Source organism: Dendrobates tinctorius, unplaced genomic scaffold (assembly GCF_039654945.1).
Source record: "Dendrobates tinctorius isolate UK_male_01 unplaced genomic scaffold, ASM3965494v1 ptg000091l, whole genome shotgun sequence".
Lineage (NCBI taxonomy): Eukaryota > Metazoa > Chordata > Amphibia > Anura > Dendrobatidae > Dendrobates > Dendrobates tinctorius.
The window spans coordinates 11597842-11621265 of record NW_027361759.1 but is presented as its reverse complement, the minus strand read 5'-3'; the positions used below and the strand labels follow the sequence as shown (position 1 = coordinate 11621265).

At 44.4% G+C, this 23424-nt stretch overlaps 1 protein-coding gene across 3 annotated transcripts in view; it reads right to left on the bottom strand.

The window, feature by feature from the left end:
* ALCAM (activated leukocyte cell adhesion molecule) overlaps positions 1–18176 on the bottom strand; it is a 138405-nt gene extending 120229 nt beyond the window's left edge. The window contains exon 1 of one of the 3 annotated variants that reach the window (XM_073586242.1): positions 18158–18176. Coding sequence is in view for 2 of the 3 variants with exons in the window: in XM_073586241.1 (XP_073442342.1) it covers positions 17085–17142 (58 nt within the window). In the remaining variant the exon portion in view is untranslated. Of the gene's footprint in view, positions 1–17084; positions 17446–18157 lie in introns of those variants that run through there. The other 2 variants (XM_073586241.1, XM_073586243.1) reach the window with 2 other exon arrangements.
* Between the last annotated feature and the right edge of the window lie 5248 nt (positions 18177–23424).

Here is a 23424-nt window from a genome sequence, read left to right as displayed (position 1 = left end):
GGCAGGGCTTGGAGGTGCCACCCTACTCCACATTTCACATATAGGAAGAATACAGGAGATTGTTGTCATATGAAGTACACAACCAGTACTTGCCAGAAGCTCCTACAGCTCCTTTAATGTTGCTGTAGGTCACTTGACAGCCCCATGTACCAATTTTCTTCCTGTCTTTCCATCAAGGTTTGAGGGATATCCAGTTCTAGGTTGTCACCATTGTGCCAAATGTAAACCAATTACGGTATTAATGACCATCCTCACAGTGTTCCATGGTACATTTAAAGTCTTGGAAATTTTTGCACCCTTCTCCTGACTGATAACTTTTAACCTGGAGACCCCTTTTGTTGTGCTGCAAGCTGTTTATGGACCATGGATTTTGTTATAAATACTTATGAGCGAATGCGCTCAGATAAAGTCTTAGGCCTGTTTCACACATCAGTTTTTTTGTTCAGTCAAAATCCGCTAAAATGGCGGATAGCGGACCCGTTCCTGTACTGACCACAACGTTTGTAACCGGACCGTTATTTTAACGGATCCGTCAAAGGAAGAATTTTATAGGAACCGCTGCCTGGGGAAAGAGAGAGAGAGAGAGAGAGAGAATTTTTCAGCCGCCAGAACAGAGTTTAGGGTTAAATTTCCGGCTGAGTGAAGTCTTTCGGGCATGCGCAGTGAGAAGTGCGGATCATGCAGCCCGAAAAAGCGTTGCATGGTCCGTTCGGGAATGTCGGCGGACGTCAAAATTTTGGCGGATCCGCAAAAAAACGGATCCAACGGATGGCCATCCGTCAAGATCCGCCGGTGATGCAACTCAATGGGGAAAAAAACGGATCCGCCAAGAAAATGGCGGATCCGCTTTTTTGCAAAACAGCGGATTTTGACTGATTGACACAAACGGATGTGTGAAATAGGCCTTAGCCGAGCACGCTCAAGTGCCACCCGAGTGCCTTCGGAGTGCTCGAACAATATATTAGAGACCCAGCTGCTGCATGCCTCACAGCTGTTAGCCGAAACACATGCAAGGGTTGCCTGTTTATTAGGCAATACCTGCATGTGCTGCTAACAGCCGCGAGACATGCAGCCGCTGGGTCTTGAATATATTAAATTGAGCACACAGAAGGCACACGATTAGTACTTGAGCATGCTTGGATAAGATCTTATTCAAGAACGTTCGCTCATCATTCGTTGTAAAATGCAACTAAGAAAATATCAGGAAAACCCTACTAGAACAGCTACACTTTTCATGGGGTTAATCAGAATCACATTAAAGGATGGCCGCTGTGTACTGACTACTATTTAACATGAGTGTAAATATAATTGGCCAATTTTGAACACAACCACATCCCCAATTATAAGTGGGTGTTTACACCTATGGCAACCTAACTATTTTAGTCTTATTTCTATTTTCCACCTCAAAATGGTTTCAGCTTGTTTCTGAATGGATTGCTACCGATTATTGGTGACATTACAATGAATCTGTCATGTCAAAAAACGCTATTAACCTGCGTAAATTGAGTTAATCTGCAGATTAATAACATTCTAAAGCCAAGCAGCCAACGCACTGCATGCCCGGCTACCAGGAGAAAATAAACCTGATTCCTTCCTGCAGCCTCCAGCTTCAGTCCCTGCTCAGTACCTAATGAGTGGCGGCTGTGACCACCCCCAGGCACTGACAGCCGGCTGAGCACTGCTTTTTATAGCTGCGGCATGAAACCCGTGTTATGTGCATTACTTTTCATTGTATTGGGAAAGCGGACTAGGCTTCACAATTACACTTGCAATAAATTATAGTGTGTAATGGGATGAGCACACAAGGTCTTCTCAGGAGTCTTTGGAGTGGGGCCCCTGAGAATCAATTAAAAACTCTTGAAATACTCTTATTTATTCTCTGTTCACATGTTCAGTCTTTTGACCACCTCAAAAAAATACTGTGCTAACATACCCCAAGGGTATGTTCTCACAAGCTGTGCCTGCTGAGGATTTCCATGCAGCTGATTTGCCACCCCATTTCACCCTCCGCCACTTCCACAGTGTCTGTGTGAGTTTTTGCAATTGGTGAGAAGTAGAGCATTTTTTCTCTTCCATATTGCAAGTTGTATCAGTGTTTCATACATTTGTTTTCTCATTCGTTCTTTTGGACTGAAGGAGATTCTTTGCCCCAAAGCCAATAAAAAGACCACGTTATATTCACATTTGTAGCCAAGTAAGATATCCGTGAGACACGGATGCAAAATAACATAGTAACATAGTTATTAAGGTTGAAGGAAGACTTTAAGTCCATCTAGTTCAACCCATATCCTATCCTAACTTCCCCTAACATGTTGATCCAGAGGAAGGCAAAAAAAAACCCATGTGGCAAACAGTAAGCTTCACATTGGGGAAAAAAATTCCTTCCCGACTCCACATACGGCAATCAGACTAACTCCCTGGATCAACGCAATATTAAGGAAACTAGTGTATATACCCTGTAATATTATACTTTTCAAGAAAGGCATCCAGGCCCTTCTTAAATTTTAGTAGGGAATCACTCATTACAACATCATATGGCAGAGAGTTCCATAGTCTCACTGCTCTTACAGTAAAGAATCCGCGTCTGTGAGTATGCTTAAACCTTCTTTCCTCCAGACGTAGAGGATGCCCCCTTGTCCCCGTCACAGGTCTAAGAGTAAAAGGATCATTAGAAAGGTCTTTGTATTGTCCCCGCATATATTTATACATTGTAATAAGATCACCTCTAAAGGTAGTGTCACACTTAGCGATGCACCAGCGATCCCGACCAGCGATATGACGCGGTCAGGATCGCTGGTACATCGCTAAGTGGTCGCTAGTGAGCAGCCACACAGGCAGATCTCACCAGCGACATCGCAGAGGACGGGGGTCGCTACTTACCTGTCAGACGAGGCGATCCTGACGTCCTCCCGCACGCGTCCACACTCGCTCGTCTCTCCACAGGAAGCCCAGCAGGTAGCTGACGACGAGAAACGGTCCAGGACGTTCTCGCGCGATCAGCGATAACCAGCGGGGGAGCCGGTCGGAGGTAAGTATCAGACATAGTGATATCGCTAGCAATATCGCTATAACGTCACAAAACCAGTGACGTTATAGCGATATTGCTAGCGATATTGCTTAGTGTGACAGGCCCTTAAGCCTTCGATTTTCAAAACTAAATAACCCCAAGTGTAATAACCTGTCTTGGTATTGCAGACCCCCTAGTTCCCTAATAACCTTGGTCGCTCTTCTCTGCACCCGCACCAGTTCAGCTATGTCTTTCTTATACACCGGAGACCAGAACTGTACACAGTATTCTAAGTGTGGTCGCACTAGTGATTTATATAGAGGTAAAATTATGTTCTCCTCATGATCATCTATGCCTCTTTTAATGCATCCCATTATTTTATTTGCCTTTGCAGCAGCTGCCTGACTCTGGCCACTAAATGTGAGCTTGTCGTCCACCCATACACCCAGGTCTTTTTCAGTAACAGTTTTGCCCACTGTTTTACAATTTAGCACATAATTATACATCTTATTTCTTCTGCCCAAGTGCATGACCTTACATTTATCCCTATTAAAGCTCATTTGTCATTTATCAGCCCAAGCTTCTAGTTTACATAAATTCTCCTGTAATATAAAATTGTCCTCCTCTGTATTGATTACCCTGCAGAGTTTAGTGCCATCTGAAAATATTGAAATTCTACTCTCTATGCCCCCTACAAGGTCATTAATAAATATGTTAAAAAGAAGCGGGCCCAATACTGACCCGTCAGCCTTCTGATTTGCATCAGTGTCCCATGAATCCTCAGACTTGAATGGCAGATTCTGCTACACAAACATTGACCAAAACAGGGCCTTCCCCGAGTCTCACACGCTGATCTGGGGTGAATGTAACGCTAACTGATATGCTGCAATAATCCCATTAAGCTTTATGTGACCTCCATAACCATAAGCCAAGCTGGAGACGCCATCCTGATCTGAGGTATGGAATTTATTCTCACTCAAGGAATCTCTGCAAAAAATCCACAGAATGTGACTATGTGGGAGTGGCCTGCGGAGAGGTGTCATCTGGAGGGACTTGTAGAGATGTCAATGACCTTGATGTAAAACAGTCAAATTAACTGCGTAAATGAGTATATTGAAAAATGGTTCATTTTATGGACACACACCCCGAAGATTATTTAACCCCTTCCCTTGGATGCATTCTGGGCCTTAACGATAAGGCAATGTTTATGTTTTGCTTTCTTCCATTGTCACGTACACAAGAGCAGAAACTTCTTTATTTCTCCGCACACATGTATGTAGGCTGGCCTTTCTGCTGTATGTACAATGTATGCATGAGGCAAAATACATCTATGTACCTAACGTTATATTTTACTATGTGAGACTGATGCTTAGTAAAATATGGAAAAATACCAGCAATTCCGCGATTGTTTTTATACCATTAACCATGCAAAACCATGGCATACCGTGTGAACTTAATCCTCTACATCTATATGATTATGGCCAGATTAATATTTTACTAATTTTACATATTAAAAAAAGATTGCATGCGATGATACCAAATATACGTAGGTTTGCAGATCTGGAGGCCTTTGCTATGACAACCTAATATTCTATGTAACCTAAGAGAATAAACGGGTGGAATTGGAGGTTCCTCTGATTCCTGATGACATCCCTGCAGTACTTATTCTAGAGCACTATAAGGTCTGTGCACATGATCAGGAACAGCAGCATCTTGGACATAACTCACATGCACTGAATCTGCGTTCTATAATACAAGCACAGTGGACAGGATTTCTAGAAATCCCATTCCTACTGTGCTGTTATGTGACGCTGCGTAACCTCACCTCCGATGCGGGTTCATGAGCCGCAGCAGGCCAGTTTCTGTTGTGGAGACGCTGGTCTCCTCAACAGAAATTTCCACAATAGAATGTATTTTATGTAGTAAATCCACATTGTTCAATGAATACATGCGGATTTACCTGCGTGAATGGACTCAGTGAAAATGCACTGCATCCAAAGCACTGCTATTTCATGATCGTGGGAACGTAGCCTAAAGCCCCCATTACACACAGCGAGATCGCTAGCAATATCGCTGAAACGTCACTGGTTTTGTGACGAAGCAGCGATGTCGCTAGCGATATCGCTATGTCTGATACCTCCGACCGGCTCCCCCGCTGACTATCGCTGATCGCGCGAGAACGTCCTGGACCATTTCTCGTCGGGCGCTTCCTGTGGCGCCGATGAGCGACGCGTGGACACGGGCGGGAGGACGTCAGGATCGTCGCGTCTGAAAGGTAAGTAGCGACCCCCGGCCGCTGCTATGTCGCTGGTGAGATCTGCCTGTGTGGCAGCTCACTAGCGACCACATAGCGATGCACCAGCGATCCATGTCGTTGTCGGGATCGCTGGTGCATCGCTTAGTGTAACGGTATCCTAAGATCAGAGGCTCTTAATAGGCATTAGGGTAAAAAAGCTAATTTGTGGTTCTTAAAAGGTTAATCAAGGTAATCAGTGCTTTACAATTATTGTGAACAAATTTTATAATGGTGTCCACTTATAAGCCACAATCTACAGGGTGGGCCATTTAAATGGATACACCTGGGTTGGCCGACTTAAAAATGTCCACCATGGTCACCACCCATTTTGAAAAGTTTTCCCCCTCCCATATACTAATGTGCCACAAACAGGAAGTTGATATCACCAACCATTTCCATTTTATTTTGGTGTATTCATATAAATGGCCCACCCTGCAGTATACTTTGTGAATGAACTGCTCACCGTTGCCAAGACCTCTGCTTCCGGTCAGTGAATAACACACTAATTCCTTTGATTCAAGGACTGAAACTCTCACAAAAGGTGGCAGCTAGCAGCAATGTATCGTATTTTAGCTCCAGGAAATAAACATTGGTCCAACTGCTACAAATTGAAATATTAAAAATGAAGTAAAATTCCAAGTCTAACTGAAATATTGCCAAAGTTTTCCTTATACAATGAAGATATTATAATTACATAGCACTTCATTAGCCCTTTTAAAGAGAAGCTATCATCTGAAAATGATCTAGTTTAAATCAGGTTTTTTTTGTTGTAAGTATTTAATTGTCTTTTTCCATACAATTTTTATTAAAAAGTAAAAATAAAATAATTCAGATTTTCATTCTGGCCACTGGGGCTTTTTTAGTCTTTTACTTCCTGTATTTTCAGCCGACTCATTATTAGAGGCAGAATTACAGGTAAGATCTCTATACACAGGGTCCACCAATCACAACAGGCGATGTCACAGATGACCCTGCTTCCCCCTTCACAATGACCTTTGCACAGGCTCATTAAACACTTCAATGCAAAAGATAGGGTCTGAGTACGGCTACAGTGGTTAACGTAAGCGGATTTCCTGAGACAAGAAGACCCAGTGGCCAATAAGAATGATTTCTGTTTGTTATTTTAATAGACCGTGCTTTGTAAAAATAAAAAAATAAAAAAACAAATAAATACATTTAAAAACAAAAAACAGATTTAAACAAGTCATTATCTGATGATAGCTTCCCTTTAAGAGCATCTGCTACCAAAAAACTGATCTCAATCTATGGAACAAAAACTATTAAATCATACGATAAATATATTCTGCTGCAAATAACTAAATATTCATTAGGGGCCTCACCCAGTGTCCAGCTACCACAGAGGAGCACCTGACTGCTTGATAATGTGACCTGGCAGTTTCTAGATTCAGATTCCAACCCTTAAGACTCAATTACTTCAACAGTTAAGCAAGTTGAAGATGAAATTATTTCTGAAAGGCCTAAAGTTAAAGATGACATATTTCCTTAGTATTTTAGGCAACAAAATATATCTTTTCATCTTTTACATTTTAAAAAATTACCAAAAAGAAAAATGGGCCGATAAAATTTGGGCACCCTGCATGGTTAGTACCTATATCTGAAAGAAACATATGAACACAAATTAGCAAACAAACAACAATCTTTATTCAATAGAAAAAAGACAAGCATCACATAGAAATTTAAAAGATGGGAAACCAAAATGAGGACACCACCCCCCACATACCTGCTAATAAGAGGTTGCACAGGCTAAAGGAACCCCTGTAATAGCTTTCCAATAACAAATTGTGGTAACAAACAGACACCAAGACCCCAAAGTACAGTATTAGAAAAATTGCCGGTCCTATGTAAATAGTACCCAAGTGCAAGATCAACTTTACCTCCTATGGGTGGTGATATCAAACTTTATGAAGCAGAGGCCTACCGACAGTTGCGCGATAAACAGTGCTACCGGAGGTTAACCTACAATCCGTTGGTGGAGTACTCTGAGAAGTTACTGCGGATTTTGGATACCGCCTTTGAACAAGGTATCATTTCTAAACAGCTACGTGATGTACTTATCTTCTCAGAGGCTAGAGTGTCCACTCTGTACCTCCTGTCGAAGGTGCATAAGGATTGTAGGACACCCCCTGGGAGGCCTTTTGTTTCCGGTGTGGGCAATTTCTTGGAGAAGGTTTGTAAATATGTCGATTCCCATTTGAAGCCCTTGGTGGAAACATTGCCCTCGTACATTCAAGATACGGGTGATTTTTTGAAAAAAAATTGATTCCATTAATGTGGAGGAAGGGATTATACTTGTGACTTGTGATGCCGAGGCTTTGTATACAAGCATTCGACATGCAGATGGACTAAAGGCGGCAGCGTATTATCTAACTTTAACAAATTTGGAAAAAGAGGAGATCCAATTTATTCTATCTTTATTGGAGTTTGCACTTGAACATAATTTTTTCTTTTTTGGGAGGTCCCTCTACCTACAGCTCCAGGGAACAGCCATGGGGGCGGCCTTTGCGGCCTCCTATGCTAATCTGTTCCTGGGGCTGTGGGAGAGGGACCTCTTCCTGTCAGATCGACACACATCAATGGACCGTGTCTCTTTTTGGGCCCGGTACATTGATGATGTCTTTATGATCTGGCAGGGTACCTTGGATCAATTAGTTTCTTTTTTTGGGGATCTTAATGTCAACAATTACAACTTACGGTTGACATATAGGTACCATATGGAATCCATTGATTTTCTAGACGTCACAGTTAAACGTGACAGTAAAGGTTTTTACAGACGGATTTATTCAGAAAAGAAACCTCTACCTCTAATTCGTTACTGCATGCGCAATCAGCCCATCCTACACAAGTCATCAAGTCGATACCTACTGGACAGTTTCTGAGAGTCAGACACATCTGTTCATCAGACGGGGACTTCTATAAAAGAGCGGCTGACTTAGAACAAAGATTCATGGCGAGGGGTTACAGCAAGAGACAGGTCAAGTTGGCACATCATCGGGCCAAGGGTCAGAAAAGACATGATCTGATATATACTCCAGGAGGCAATGTTAAGAGAAATGAGAAAAATAAGCTTCGAATGATTACCACCTACCACTCACAATGGAACCTAATGAGAAAAGTCATGGCCAAATATTGGCCCAGACTTCTCGCTGACAATACACTTGGTAATTACTTGTCACCAGTCCCGAGTATCACTGCACGGCGCAGTAAGAACCTGAGGGACATACTGGTCCGCAGTCATTATGAAAAAAGTGATCAGAAACAACTTTCGTTTGCCCAGCCCCAAAAACCAAAATGGGGGTGTAACCCATGCGGTAAATGTGTGGCATGTCCGAACATAGAGTGTGCAACCACTTTCTCCTCCTCTGATGAGAGCAAGAAGTATAAAATAACTCAGTCCATCATGCTCCACTAAGGCAGTCTTATACTACGCTCACTGTCCTTGTAATAAGATTTACATAGGCCTCACTACGAGAGCTTTAAAAATACGTGTAAGGGAGCATGTGTGTGACATTCTTGCTGCCAGAGAGGAGACGTGTGTGGATCACCTACACACAATACCAAGACATTTCAAGCTGCATCATCAGTGTGACCCTAAGGGATTAAAAGTTAGGGGCATTGATAGAATTCTTCTTGATGTTAGGGGAGGTGAAGTGAGCCGACCTTTAGCAAGGCTAGAGACGAAATGGATCTGGACTCTGAGGACCATGCATCCATATGGTTTAAATGAAACCTGTAGCTTTGTTCCATTTCTTTTAGCAACCCTGGTCAATTTTTATCTCACCTTGTTTTTAAAGTTTATTAATTTTATTTTATTTTTGTTCATAGAGCGTATCTTTGTGTTCCTTATGGGATCGTCTTTAATCAGTTATAACACAGATTTGAACATCATGCAATTTGGGACAGATACAAGACCAGACCCTCCAATATGGGCCTCATCTACCTTTGGAAATCAACATTTGTATATATGGTTTAGGTTGATCTATTTGTAAATTACTATGTGCTATTGGTTGTTTTTTACAGATATCTAATAATCCATTTTTGATGGGTGTTTTATACACCATATGTTATTTATATCGTCATATGTGTATATGTTGTTTACATGATGTTATGGAGACATTTTATGTAATTCTATGGGTATAGTATGATTTTTTTGGAATATAACTGTATATGTATATGGTATAATGGCATTATATGCAGTGGTATGCATGATTTTGCTGTTAACATGTACTCAATGGTATGTTTTGCTTAGAGCTTGCCTATAGGCTAACATTGGGGTTTTGTGTATGTCTCTCCCCACTTATAATATACTTATGTCTGTGTTTTCCTATATGATCTATGATAACTGCTCCCCACGTATAATATATTTATGGTTGGTGTGTTCCTATATGATCTATGATAGCTGCTCCAATGTCTAAAGTTGCCAATAACCTGGCATTATGCGGTCTTTTATTTTCCTCTACTTTAGAAATAGGTGCCCGACGGTATGGCCATTATTGCAGGATCCTTGTTGTTATGGTATATATTGCACTTTATATGGTTTCCTTTCTATGACAGATGGTGCTTACTGGCTGCCCGGGGTGAACACTGTGCGCGTGCGCCCGCCAGGCGATTCAGGGGCATCGCTCGATGCGGCATTTTGTGTTGTGTCCTGGTCACGTGGGCTGGTCCCGCCTACGTCAGACGTGGGCGGGGCTTGGCTCACGGCCCGGGACTCGGCATTTTGCTGCGTCGCGCGGTTCTCCGTGGCCGCCTGTTGGTGTGACATGCGCCGATATAGTGTGTCACCCCTAGGGCACCCTTAGTGCAGAGGATCCTCAGTTATATGCATTATATGGGTGATAGTGGCTTTATGGTTGGACGGCTTATAATGGATGCCGTTTTTGATTGGCTAGATAAATAAGTTATGCCGCCCACTCTTTAGACTGGACACGTCCCCCTGTGGATCTATTGACTCTTATAAATTTGGGGCGGTAATACACTCGGCCATATTGAATTAGGTGACCTATTGGATCACACTTAAGTAAACAGCGATTTGTTAGGGGATTTCTGATTGGATGAGTCTCTACATAAAGATATGCTCCTGCTGGGGTGATGTTAACCCCCGGAAGAAAGCTGAACGCCGAAACGTGCGTAAAAACAAGGGTCTGATATCAACACCCACAGGAGGTAAAGTTGATCTTGCACTTGGGTACTATTTACATAGGTCTGGTGATTTTTCTGATACTGTATTTTGGGGTCTTGGTGTCTGTTTGTTACCACAATTTGTTATTGGAAAGCAATTAGTGGGGTTCCTTTAGCCTGCGCAACCTCTTATTAGCAGGTATGTGGGGGGTGGTGTATTCATTTAGTTTCCCACCTTTTAAATTTCTATGTGATGTATGTCTTTTTTCTACCGAATAAAGATTGTTGTTTTTTTGCTAATTTGGGTTCATATGTTTCTTTCGGATATATTTAATTTTATTTGAACTCAGGGATGGGTCCATCATTTAGTAAGGGGCTAACAAATTGTGTTTAATACAATATGTGGTTGAATATGCTCCACTCTTGGACTTCAACATTTCTGTTAATGGTTAGTACCTCCGGTAGAAGCACCCCCTTTTGAAAGTAGCACAGCTTGTAAATGCTTTTTGTAGCCAGCTAAGAGTCTTTCAGTTCTTGTTTGAGGGATTTTCATCCATTCTCCCTTGGAAATCCATTTGTAGAAGCCATCCCCTTTTCAATTCCAGCATTTTTTACAGATGGTGTTACGTTTGCATCAACAATTTGTTGAAATTTCATTGAATCCATTCTTTCCTCTACCCATAAAATGTTCTCCGTGCCATTGGCTGCAACAAAACCCCAAAGCATGATTGATCTACCCCCATTGCTTAACGGCTGTCAAGAGATGTTCTTTTCCTGAAATTCTGTACCCTTTTTCCTCAACAAATACCTTTGATCATTGTGGCCAAAGAGTTATATTTTACCTCATTGGTGCACAGGACTGGTTTCCAAAATGCATTAAGCTTGTTTAGATATTCTTTTGCATACTTCTGATGCTGAATTTTATGGTGAGGATGCAGGAGAGGTTTTTATCTGATGACTTCCATGAATGCCTTATTTGTGCAGGTGCCTCTGAACAGTAGAACAATGTACCAAAATTCCAGAGTCTGCTAAATATTTCTGAACATCTTTTGCAGTCAAGCAAAGGTTCTAATTTGCCTATCAATCCTAAGAGCAGCTCTCACTGAAATTTTGCTTTGTCTTCCAGACCTTATCTTGATCTCCACTGTTTCTGTTAACTGCCATTTCTTAATTACATTTTAAACTGAGGAAAGGGCAACTTGAAAATGCTTTGCTATCTTCTCCTCCTCCAACATTTTCTTTTTCAGAGTGCTATGCAGCTGCTTAGAAGAAACCATGGCTGCTGTTCTTTAGCACAAGGTTAGAGGAGGCAGGGTTTTTATAAAGCTGGGAAATTTGCTGGCCTTTCCTGACGATGATAGTGAATGAGTCATAACCCTAACACGCTAATTAAAGTCTGAAACCTTGGTAAAAGTTATCTGAGCACACAAATCTCCAAGGTTGTCCAAACTTTTTAATCGGCTCATTTTCCTTTTTGTCATTTTTAAAATGTAAAAAAAAAAAAAACCACCAGTTTTTTTTTGCCAAACATACAAAGAAAATGTGTAATCTTTAACTTTATGCCTTTTAAAGATCATTTCACCTTCAAATTGCATAACTGTTCACAAACAGAAATTTTGACCAAGGGTCCCCAAACTTTTACAAGTTACTGTTTAGTATGGGCAACCCGTGTAATGACTGGCAGAGGGTGGAGGCATCAGTGTAGAGGCTGGAAAAAAAATGACATTTTCTGGTTGCTTTCAGGTAAATTGGAGAGGAGAGCGTTTAGTAAGTGGGAGACAGATTAGTAGACAGTTGCAGTAATTCAGACAAGAATGAATCAAAGCAACAGAAATCGTTTTAGCAGTGTCATAGCTAAAGTAAGGTCGGATTCTGAAGCCGTTTTCAGGTGAAGGTGACATGAACCTTCCTCACAAGCCACAGAACTCTTCTGTTCATAAAATAGCCGCTGATTGAGGAGCATATGACCAGACCTGTTCATCAGCCTCCTCCAACTGGAAATCCATGTTTCCCTAAGTTCAGTGCTTTTCAATTGGAGGAGGCTAATGGACAGGTCTGGACACAAGCCCCTCCATCAGACACTTTCAGAACAGGAGAGATGTATGGCCTGTGAGAAAAAACTACTCTAACAACAAGTAATATTTATATATTAGTAAGTGCCACAAAGTAATATCCTAACACATTTGTTAAAATGATAATATACACTATGCAAACACCAAGCATCACATTCTGATACCGTTTTAATGCAGATAATAAAGGCTCACCTTACAAACAGCACGAAATTATATCTGCGGTAATAACGCAACCGCGGTAAATTCTTTGGAGAAACTGCTTCTTCAAAAATAAAGCCACAGATGTGTTTTCTAATTGCTCATCAACAATTAGGAATTGTTGCACATTACCAGCTACCCCAGGTTTAAGGGGGTTTTCAGGGACTTTTCAATATCTGACAGAGTAGATATTGTTATAAAAAAAAAGCATAAGGCTAGGTTCCCATTGCGTTAGTGGCATCAGCTTAACGAATGCCAGTAACGCTGATGTCCTTTTTGGCATCTTTTTACCCATAGCGCTAACGCATGGTAGCATTTAGTTACCATGCGTTAGCAATACAGGTCTATGCACAGCGAACGCGTCTGTTTGCTGATCGTTAGACCTAACGCACCCGAAAACACGGTAGACCGCGTTCAAGGGAGCATCACAAAGTAACGCATCATCGCTAATGCATGCCGAATTTGACATGCATTAGGATACATTACTATAATGGCGGGCAATGGGTGCGTTAACGGATCAGTTACATAGCGTTAGTTCCGCTTAGTAATGGATGCGTTAAACGCATGGCACCAACGCAATGAGAACCCAGCCTTACTGACCACTCCAGTGCCACCACCTTAGTGATCTGTCAGAGAAACACCGGAATTGTGCCCCGTTCATGAATCATCTGAGCATTGAGGTTATTTATTGGCTGTACTAGTCAGGTGAAGTCCGTTTTTCTCATGAGTGTCACTGTTTTTCATGGATAGCACTCATACCTATGATAGTTTGATGATAGTTTGTGGGGTAGTTCATGACTGATTGTTTTCCTTGTGCCAAGTGGTCCACGCAAAATCACGGAGACTTGTTCGATATTCATCCAGATGTCTGATTAATCTCGCCAAGGCCAGTCTACAGATCCACAAAAAAAAAATCAAAACTAAATGGGCAGCACATGGATACCATCCCTTTTTCATGAACCATTTGGTGGGAGAAGCTTGAGAAAACGACATCAGTTTTGCTTTTCATCCAAGAAAATCTGATGATACTCTGACCAAACTGAAGCTAAAAACTGAAACAATAGATTCTGATGACCCTCTAATAAAAAACACTTATGAAACTTGGACAGTTTTTTTTTGCATAAAAGAAAAATCACTGACATTGGCATAAGCCTTAATTCAATGAGAAAATCCTGAAATGCATTGCAAATGCTTTATCACATGCAAAGTCTGTAACCTTAAGTAGTAGTATTCTCATTCTAAGACCGGGAGTTGCTCGCATCAACACCCACCGGCACTTGGGACATGTATTTCTATGAGTTTCTCGCATCACACGCGGTAGTGTGATCCTGGCCTTATGAGATAACCCTGATCACATGTCTACATGACATGTGAGGTCTACATTATCCCTGAAACTTGTTACTTCCTAGACTTACCTTACTCATAGCCCAGAAATGAAGGGAGTATGAGCTCATATGCACAATAGTTAGAAAAGTCCTTCTATTGTCTGAGGCTGGGCTGTCTTTGCTGCATGAAGCTGAACTAGTCGTGTATTACAAGTGTTACCTTTCTGCCCTGAATTAGTCCATGGCCACATTGTAATTCTTTGCAGGACACCATTGTTATTCTTAATAATGTAAACTGAACAAGGAGCTAAACGCAGTCCACTGCGGACATTACATGCAGAGAATTCCCGTCTGTACATTTTCTAATCGTTCCTTTCCTACGTCCACCTACTGATGTTTTACATACATCTGTCACATTACGGCACTGTTGAATTTCAATCCCTAGATTTCCTCTACGTTGTATTGGCATTTTTGTCACAGTTAATTGTGAAGGCATTGTACAAAGAATACATTGCCACTGCCAGAAACAGGCTGTTTAATATCGTTAAGGCTCTCGCTAGTAAAGTAGGATACAGAAAATACAGTTCTTTACCAGCCACGGTCCACTGAGCTGCAGTAAAGTAGCTCCAGCTTTAGAGTATCAATAGCCCCCAGACACATCCCGTGTAAAGCTCTACAGTTCTTTTATATAAAGTCAAGCGGACGAGCTTTATACCAAAAACATGTACCATACGGCACGAAGAATAAGACGTGACTGTTCATATGTGATGTAGTGTTTCCACAAGGCTGGGTAGCTCATAACTGCAGTGATGCTCGCGATACACACTGTATGGGCCATCAGCCCATATACACACGTTAAGGGCGTGTGCACACAACCGGAAAAATCCAACGAGTGCTATATGTTGACGGATAGCACTCAGCTCCATGCTATCCTATAGGGCCGTGCATGTGTCCGATTTTTTTCTTCAAACCGAGTTGGTCCAAGGAAAAAAAAATAAATTAAGAATCACAGTGTGCACAAGTTGCATCCGATTATCACATCGCCCTCAGCCATTCATGTCTATGGGTCCATGGAAAGAAAAATCGGAGTGCACTCAGATGACATCCGAGTGTGGTCTGACTTTCACGGACTGGCAGAATGGAGATTTTTTTTTTTTTATTGTCCACATCCAAGAAAATCATATCAAACTGATCAGGATGTGATTAGCACAATCGGGCCGATTTTCTCAGATGAGAGAAGATGGTCGTGTGACCCCAGCCAAAGCCTCATTTATAAGATAACATCCATTTATACTAATACATAACTGAGAGTTTACTCTTCTATTGTACCGACTTGTCACAAAGCGCGATGGACACACCTCGTGAGGCCCAACACGCATTTTACATCAACATCAACACGGTTCTACAGATCTCCACTCCAAATTTTTAACATTGGTAAATCAATGAAAGCAGAACTGGCTGCCAGACGGAAACTAATAAGTACCATGGCACCAAGCTTCCACATGCGAAAATGCCATTCAGTAAATATCAAACCACACAGAGGTTGTATGATTAGCAAGGAACACTTCCTCCTAATGAGCAACCGAACAGTCAGACAAACCAGAAGACTATCAACTGTGTCCATCCGAGAAATGGACACTGACAAAACAGCTGCATGTGATCTGAGACACCGGGCCTCCGAGAACACGACTTAGAGCCTGCTGCACAGCCTCATATATTCTAATTACCATGTGTCAGCATCAGAAAGCTGATTTACAAACTGCAGATATTAGGTTTAATTGTGCTCAATTCCTGCCTACATGACAGTGTCATACCACACACCTCCACTAGTTGGCAGCATAGTCAGCTGTAATGATTTCGCAGGATTATGTGATCTCCTCAATGACTTGAAATACTTTCATCGCAAGAATGAATAAATACCTGCGATTTCAAATAAATTCTATTTGTGTGTGGACGCTCCGGACCGACCCATCATAATACGTACTGATTTTCTTTTCTAGGTAATTATTATTTCTGCCACCAGAAATATACAATTTAGCTATATCATGTGTGGATTAATAAATATGACACTTTGTATTTGCTAAAGAAAAAAGTAGAGATAACTGTGCACGACGCTGGCGTTACGGATTACAGCCGGCAAACTGCTTTACAATGCTGGGGAGATGGATGCTGCTGTTAAATTCTGAAATAAAATTGTTTTATGGTCCAGGAGCGCAGGCAGTGGGAGATGTGAGATCAAGTAGTGGATGTATGGCCAGGAGGAAAGGGAGGCTTTATTCCCACTAGACAAGCCCTCTCCTCCAGCTCACATCATCCTAATACCACGGTCCCCCAACTAATAGCTCCCAGAGCCACGGCACCCCCCATCTCCGCATTCTTCTCACACCAGCGCTAGCTGATGGAGCCTTCATTTCCACCAAGTGGCCAAACCAGAAGAGCAGCTTTGGCCAGACTCTTTTTCCGTTGCACTTTTGTCTGGAGGAATGGTGGAGTTTCAGGACTCCAAGGAAAAGGAGAGTAAACAAGCTGAGCCCAAAGGCAAAGCAAATGTTAGCTTTCCAAGGCAAGGAAGCCGAGAACCTGCAGATGGTGGCAGCTCCATGACCCTACCGGGGTCACACCGGGCACCAGGATGGGGGCGCCCCTTTACCAGCAAAGAAACCACTGAAAAGAGCACACCGATCAAAGGAGGGTCCTGGGGACTGTCCCAATGCTCAGCAATCAGGAGTTTACAGGCAATGGAGCCGATCAATAGAAGAAGCAGGGAATCCCAGCTCAGGTGCGGTGAGACCAGCCATGGGGGGCACCCAGCCCACCTATACAGACCACAATGGCATGGGGGAGGAGGTAGCGGTGGGAAGTTCAGTGTGCTGGGAGAACAAAGCTGAGATCTGGAGGCACAGTGCAGGAGTATGAGAGCCCACCATAGCCAGGAGGGGGCACAGCTGGCACAATGCCCCACACAGCATGACGTCAGCACAGCTCCGCACTCAGTGACGACATAAACTTTGCTCCCTAAGTGGCCGAAGTTCCCATGCCCCCATTACCTGTCCGCAGGGTGGCCGCACACAGCACACACACGGTCAGGATGGTACTCGCTGCCATCACCCCCAGGTCCGAGAGGTGCCGGGTGGCACCTGTGGCACTGGTGTCCGGGTACAGCTGGCTCACACGCTGCTCCGCAGTCCAGTCCCACGGTATCCGTCCAGGGCTCCCGGGAGAACGCACGAGTACAATCCGGCAGGTGCCGCACACAGGGAGGCTCCGTCCCGCAGCCGCTGCTCCCTCACACTGACTCCAGCGCTGCCTCCGCTCAGCACTGCCTGCCTGCGCGCGCTCCCGGCACTGAGCGCGGGCACTGCCAGCACTCTCCCCGCGGTGCGGACAGGGCGTGAGCGCGCACAAACTTTCCCAGGCATCGCCCCCCCCCCCTCTTTAGTGACCTGAAACAATGTGTCAGTACGCGGGAGCGCGCAGTGACATCGCCACTGGCGCCTTGTCACACACGCGTCACACCCCCAGCCAGGTCCCTGTGTGGGATGATACGAGCCGCAGGTGTCTGGCTGCTCGCTCCCGGGTACGGCAGGTGTCCGCCGCTGTCCTCCTTGCGGCGCTGCAGGACCTCGAGTGGAAAGCAGCAGAGCTCCGCGGGAACGCGCCTACGTGCAGCGAACACACACACTGAAGCCCTTTCGTGCCCCCTGTCCGGCTGTAACAATGCGACCGTCCCAGCAGTGACACTGCACCTGCACGGCATCTTCCACTTAGTCAGGGGGGGGGTGACTGCTAATTCCTGTCAGACAGTCTGTCACCCGCTCACGCTTGACGTGTATGAGCGGGGGATGCCCGGCAGCAGTTACAGGTGTTCCAGCAGCAGGCGGCCATGCACAGGAGACTGAGGAGAACGGGCTGACCAAGGATGGGCACATTCCGCCCTGCTGCCAGTCACCAGCTGCACCACACAAGGACCCCGGGCAGCCCCTCTGGATAGGACGTGTGTCCGCGGCGCAGGTGACTACGTTTTTGCGCGGGCTTTCTCCGGGGCAGTGCTGGATCGATTTCGTGGAATGTCCGTGGATTCCCGAGGCGCTGACCTGTGCTGCTGCTCCCCGTGACTCACCACTTGTGACTTCGCCTCAAGTTTCACTTTCAGTCATGAGAGGAATGCGGTCACGCAGATTTCCCCTTCGCGGGGATTTCTCAGGTGCTATATGTGAGGACGGATTCTGTTTCCACTCCTAGTTTTGGGGGCTTTATAACTCCCCATGGGACAGAAATGTAACTGACATGCAGCCACAGCTAGGGAGCTGTTCACACTATCCTGAGCACCGCCTGACGGATTCCATCTGAAGACCCCCGATCAGTGTAATGCAGCAGCAGGCACTGTGGCCTTTATTCCAGCTGCGCCCCGCATTTTACCCCGACAATAGATGAGCAGGGAGGGTGAGTGTCCATCTGAATACTGATTTTCAGGGATTGGGATGGCCTCCTTGATTGTGCTCTATGTAAGGGTGACGTTCAGCATGACATGTGGCATTGGGCTATGTCACACAGAACAGGGCCCCTGTGAAAGAGCAATAGCTCATAGTGCACAATCCCACCTGCTCTTCAGGGAGAGTCGCCCCTTTAGGGTATGTGCACACGCTGCGGATTCTGCTGCGGATCCGCAGCGGATTTGGCCCTACGGATCCGCAGCAGTTTCTACTGCGTTGTACAGTACCATTCAAATGAATGGAAAACAAAAAACACTATGCACATGCTGCGGATTTTTCCGCGGGTTACAATCCACAGCATGTCAATTCTTTGTGCGGAATCCGCAGCGGTTTCACACCTTCAACATTGTAGAGGTGTGAAACCGCAGGGCTAAACCGCAGGCTAATCCACAGATACACCGCAGGGGATTTACCTGCAGATTTTGCCAAATCCGCAGCCCAATCCACAGCGTGTGCACATAGCCTTACCTCTTGGGCCCATGTGTGGCTGAACAGGTTGCACTAATGATATGTCTTACCATGCGTCTCACTTGACAAAGGCCTTTTTCACACTTGAGTTTTCTGACGTTAGTCAAAATCCGCCAGAGTGTGAAAAAACGGATCCGTTACCGTTTTGTGACAAACGGATGCCACTGGATCAGTTTTGTGTAAGGATCCACTTTAGTTGCTAGTATATTAAATTTAAAGGTAACATGACTCTGGAAAAGGAGAGAGAAAATAAAAAGGGTTTGCGGATTCCATCAATTAACGGTTGGCAACGGATCCGCCGCCCATAGACGTCCATTATAACACATGGCGGACAGCACCGGATCCGTTACTATCTGCTGTTTTAACGTACACAAAAAACGTTTCATTGTCCGTCCACTCAAGACAGCGGACGCCAAAATTATGAAGGATCCATCAAAAAACGGATGCAACGGATGACTATCCGTCAAAATCCGCCGCAATGCAAGTCAATGGGAAAAAAATGGATCCGCAAAAAAATGGCGGATCCGTTTTTTTAACAAACCAGCGGATTTTGACTGACGTCAAAAAACTGAAGTGTGAAACAGGCCTAACCTCTACTAATTGTGCCCATGGACGTCAGGGTTCACCATGAAGCTAATGAAAACACTTGGAATTGAGGTAGGGGTGGGCTTCTGCAGCCTCAGTGAGACGTGCTAACTCTCAGGCTTCGTTCACACGTAGCGGAACTCTCGCAGAAATTACTGCGAGAATTCCGAATTCCATCCCGCGGGAAAAATCGCATTTTAAATTCCCGCTGAAAAACCAGCATTTTGCAAGCGTTATTAGCTTGCAGAATTGCTAGCGTTTTCCAAGCGATCTGTATCATCGCTTGAAGAACTAATTGACAGGTTGGTCACACTCGTCAAACATAGTGTTTGACGAGTGTGACCAACTTTTTACTATTGAGGCTGCCTATGCCCTAGTAAAAGGATGTAAAAAATAATACAAAAAAAAAAAATTTTGTTATTCTTATCTTCCGGCGTCCCGCGCAGCCTTGACGCCTCTCTCCACGCTCCCGGTCCCAGTAATCCTTTGCGAGAATTACCGCAATGACGTCCGTTCTCGCGGGATCGCGACGTCTCGCTGTCATTCGCGATGACCGCGAGAACGGACGTCATCGCTCACAAAGGATTACTGGGACCGGGAGCGTGGAGAGAGGCGGGAAGGCTGCGCGGGACGTCGGAAGGTGAGAATAACAATATTTTTTATTTTAAATTCTATTTTTTACAGGGATATGGTACCCAGAGGACAGTCTCCTCTCCTCCGGACCGTTGGTACCATCCGCAAATGTTCTGCTTACTTTTCGCATGGTGTGCACAGCCACATGCGGAAAGTAAGCAGAACAATGCATTCCTGTGGATGCGGGATCGCCGCGATTCCGCTAAATTAATGAGCTTGCTGCGTTTTTTACCGCAAAGCGATTCCGCCGCGGTAAAGACCGCAGCATTAGCACAGCATTGCGGAATCCCATAGGAATGCATGGGATGCTTATTTTTCGTGGCAAAATTGCGCGGTTAAATCCGCCATGTGTGAACATAGCCTTAACCCTTTTCGGGGAGCCTTTCAGAGGCTGCAAGAGAGTTTGCAAATATGAAATAAGTTGTCACCAAAGTACTAATAACCACTTAAAGGGGACTTTCTACTGGACTTGTAATGACCTTTGGATACAGGCATGTTCAATGTAGGATTGACCAATAGGACCCCCCAAAGGCTTAACTTGAAGATCTTCAGCCCAATTGTAAAATCTGTACTATGACACTATTGGCACTACTGTATGTACAGTGTCATCTATAATACAGATTGCTTCTATATGAAAGAAGTGTTTGTGCCTCTTCTGACATACACCTGCAATCTCCGCATCTCTCTAGGTTCCCCTCTCTAGGGTCAGACAGCCGTAGATTCTCTCATCTGAGAGAATTGGGCCGATTATGCAAATGACACTCTGATTAAACTGATCAGAGTGTCAACATGATGTGATCTGATTCTCTTGCATGAGAAGATGAAGAAAACATTTTTTCCACCTTTTCTGTTGTGTCAGTGCTCGGAAATCTGACTCAGCTCCGATGTCATCAAAATGCAGTCTCATGCTTTCTACGCACTCATTGACTTGCATGGCTGACCGTAATCCAAGTATGGGATCAAACTTGGACGTTATGTAATTTTTTACTCAGTCCGAGCTATTCCGAGAAAAAGATCGGACGTGTGCACGGCCCAGTAGAATAACATTGGACTGAGTGTGATCCAATGTTTTGTCGGATTGCACTTGGAACAGAAATACGGTCGTGTATGTGGCGCCCCTAAGGGTCCAGTCCCCACAGAGGTACTGCACCTCATCCAGAGCTGTGGTATCCCACCCTCAGGTAAGGAAGGAGCATCACCCAGGATTCCTAACACTACACCCAACACACACCAGGCTGGCCAGGAAAGGGTGTTGGGGAGTTAGTGGGGAAGGTAGGTAGAAGGGGAGGAGCTTAGGAAGTGGGATGATTGAAGACATCCAATCAGTGACAGGTGACAGTGGGAGGTAAATGGATCTTTCTGGAAAGATCCAGTCAGGGATGGACCAGTGAGAGAGCAGGACTAATGTGGGGAGAATAAGGGTCAGAGAGAAACATCTAGAAGGCGAGAAGCTCCTAGGAGAATAGAAGGGGTCCTAGGGGCATGGGTAGTGCAATAAGCCACCCGTGGGGCCCGTATCCAGATGTAGAAGGACCAGGCCACAGTGAGGGAGCTGGCCCCTAAGTCTAGTGGAGAACAACAAACGAGGCTCAGCTAGCCAGCCGGAGGTCAGAAAGGTCCGGCGCCTGCACACTGCAGGACTCTGCTCTGCCCTCAACAGGGCAGAGCACCAGTGCGCCTGCCCCGGAGCCGCGGCAGGAAGCCAAGAAGAGGACATCACTGCTACAAGATGGGAGGCGCCGAACCACGACACCCATCGGACCAAAACCGGACCGCCCCTGGGTGAGTATAATATAACTCGTTTTTCTTCTCTTTCAGGTTACATCGGGGGCTTCTCTACAGCATTACAGAATGCTGTAGATAAGCCCCTGATGGCGGTGCCGGCAGCTGATAGTCCAAAAATGGGGTAACAGATTCCCTTTAATAGATTAATACAAGATCACTAAGACAGAAAACATAATACTAGAAACAGGCCCAAGCCTATATAGCTGGAGCGTTACAGGCAATAGCCATTCTTACTCCAAGCAAGAATGGAGTATGTAAAGTAAAAATAATTTATTTTAATAGATCATTAAGTACTTACAAGGCAATGCAAGATAAAAGACCATGTCAACGACAGAACCGTTTTAAGCAGGAATCAGGTGCAGAAGAAATAGTATGGTGTAGCACCACAGGTATAGTGCAGTAAGGGAGAGCCTGGTAGATGAATCCGTTTCTATATAAAGCGACAGTGCTGTAAATTCAGTTAAAGTGCTGTAAGAGATTCTTGGAACTGCATCAGTGAAACAATTTAAATAGTACAAAGATGAGTTACTAGTAAAGGTAGTAACAATACTGATGGTGGCGACATGAATCCCACATTCAAGGCTGTGTGCACACGCTGCGGATTTTGCGGTTCCGCAGCGGTTTTGGCCGCTGCGGACCCGCAGCAGTTTTTGCTGCGGTGTACAGTACAATGATTCCCTATGGGAATCAAAAACCGCAGTGCAGACGGTGCGGAATTTTCCGCGCGGATTATCTGCGGTTTTCAATCCGCAGAAAGAATTGACATGTCAATTCTTTCTGCGGATTCTCCTGCGGTTTGCCATCTCCTCCATTGAGGAGATGAAAAACCGCAGGGCAAAACCGCAGAGCAATCCGCAGATAAAACCGCAGGTCTTTTGACCTGCGGTTTCACCTGCGGATTGTACAAAATCCGCGCGGATGAATCCGCACCTTTTCCGCAGCGTGTGCACACAGCCCAATGGCTCTTACCCATACTGTATCTCCATCTGTGGTGCCACATACGCTGCCCCAACGCGCGTTTCACGTTGACTTCCTCAGGGGACCTTAATAGATGCAGCAACCAATATTAACATGGCAAAAAACAATGGTAACAACTTCACAGATTCATGTTTTAGGATTTTTTAACAGACTTCTTTTTGTTGGTCTTTTTTCTTTTGTGCCATATATCTCACAGATTACATATGGCACAAATGTCTATCATGTCTCATTAGAGGAGAGCCATTTTTAGTGTATGGGGATGAAAACATCACTAATGACAAAAAACCAAATTGCTGTGTAGAAATGGGACATGTACAGAGATTTCAGAAGTCAAATCCTTAGTTGAAATCCACCCTAAGGCCTCATTCAGACCTCTGTTTTTAATGTACGTGTTATAGCCATTAAAATTGATGGTCCTATCCATATATCTGTGTTTTGCGGACCA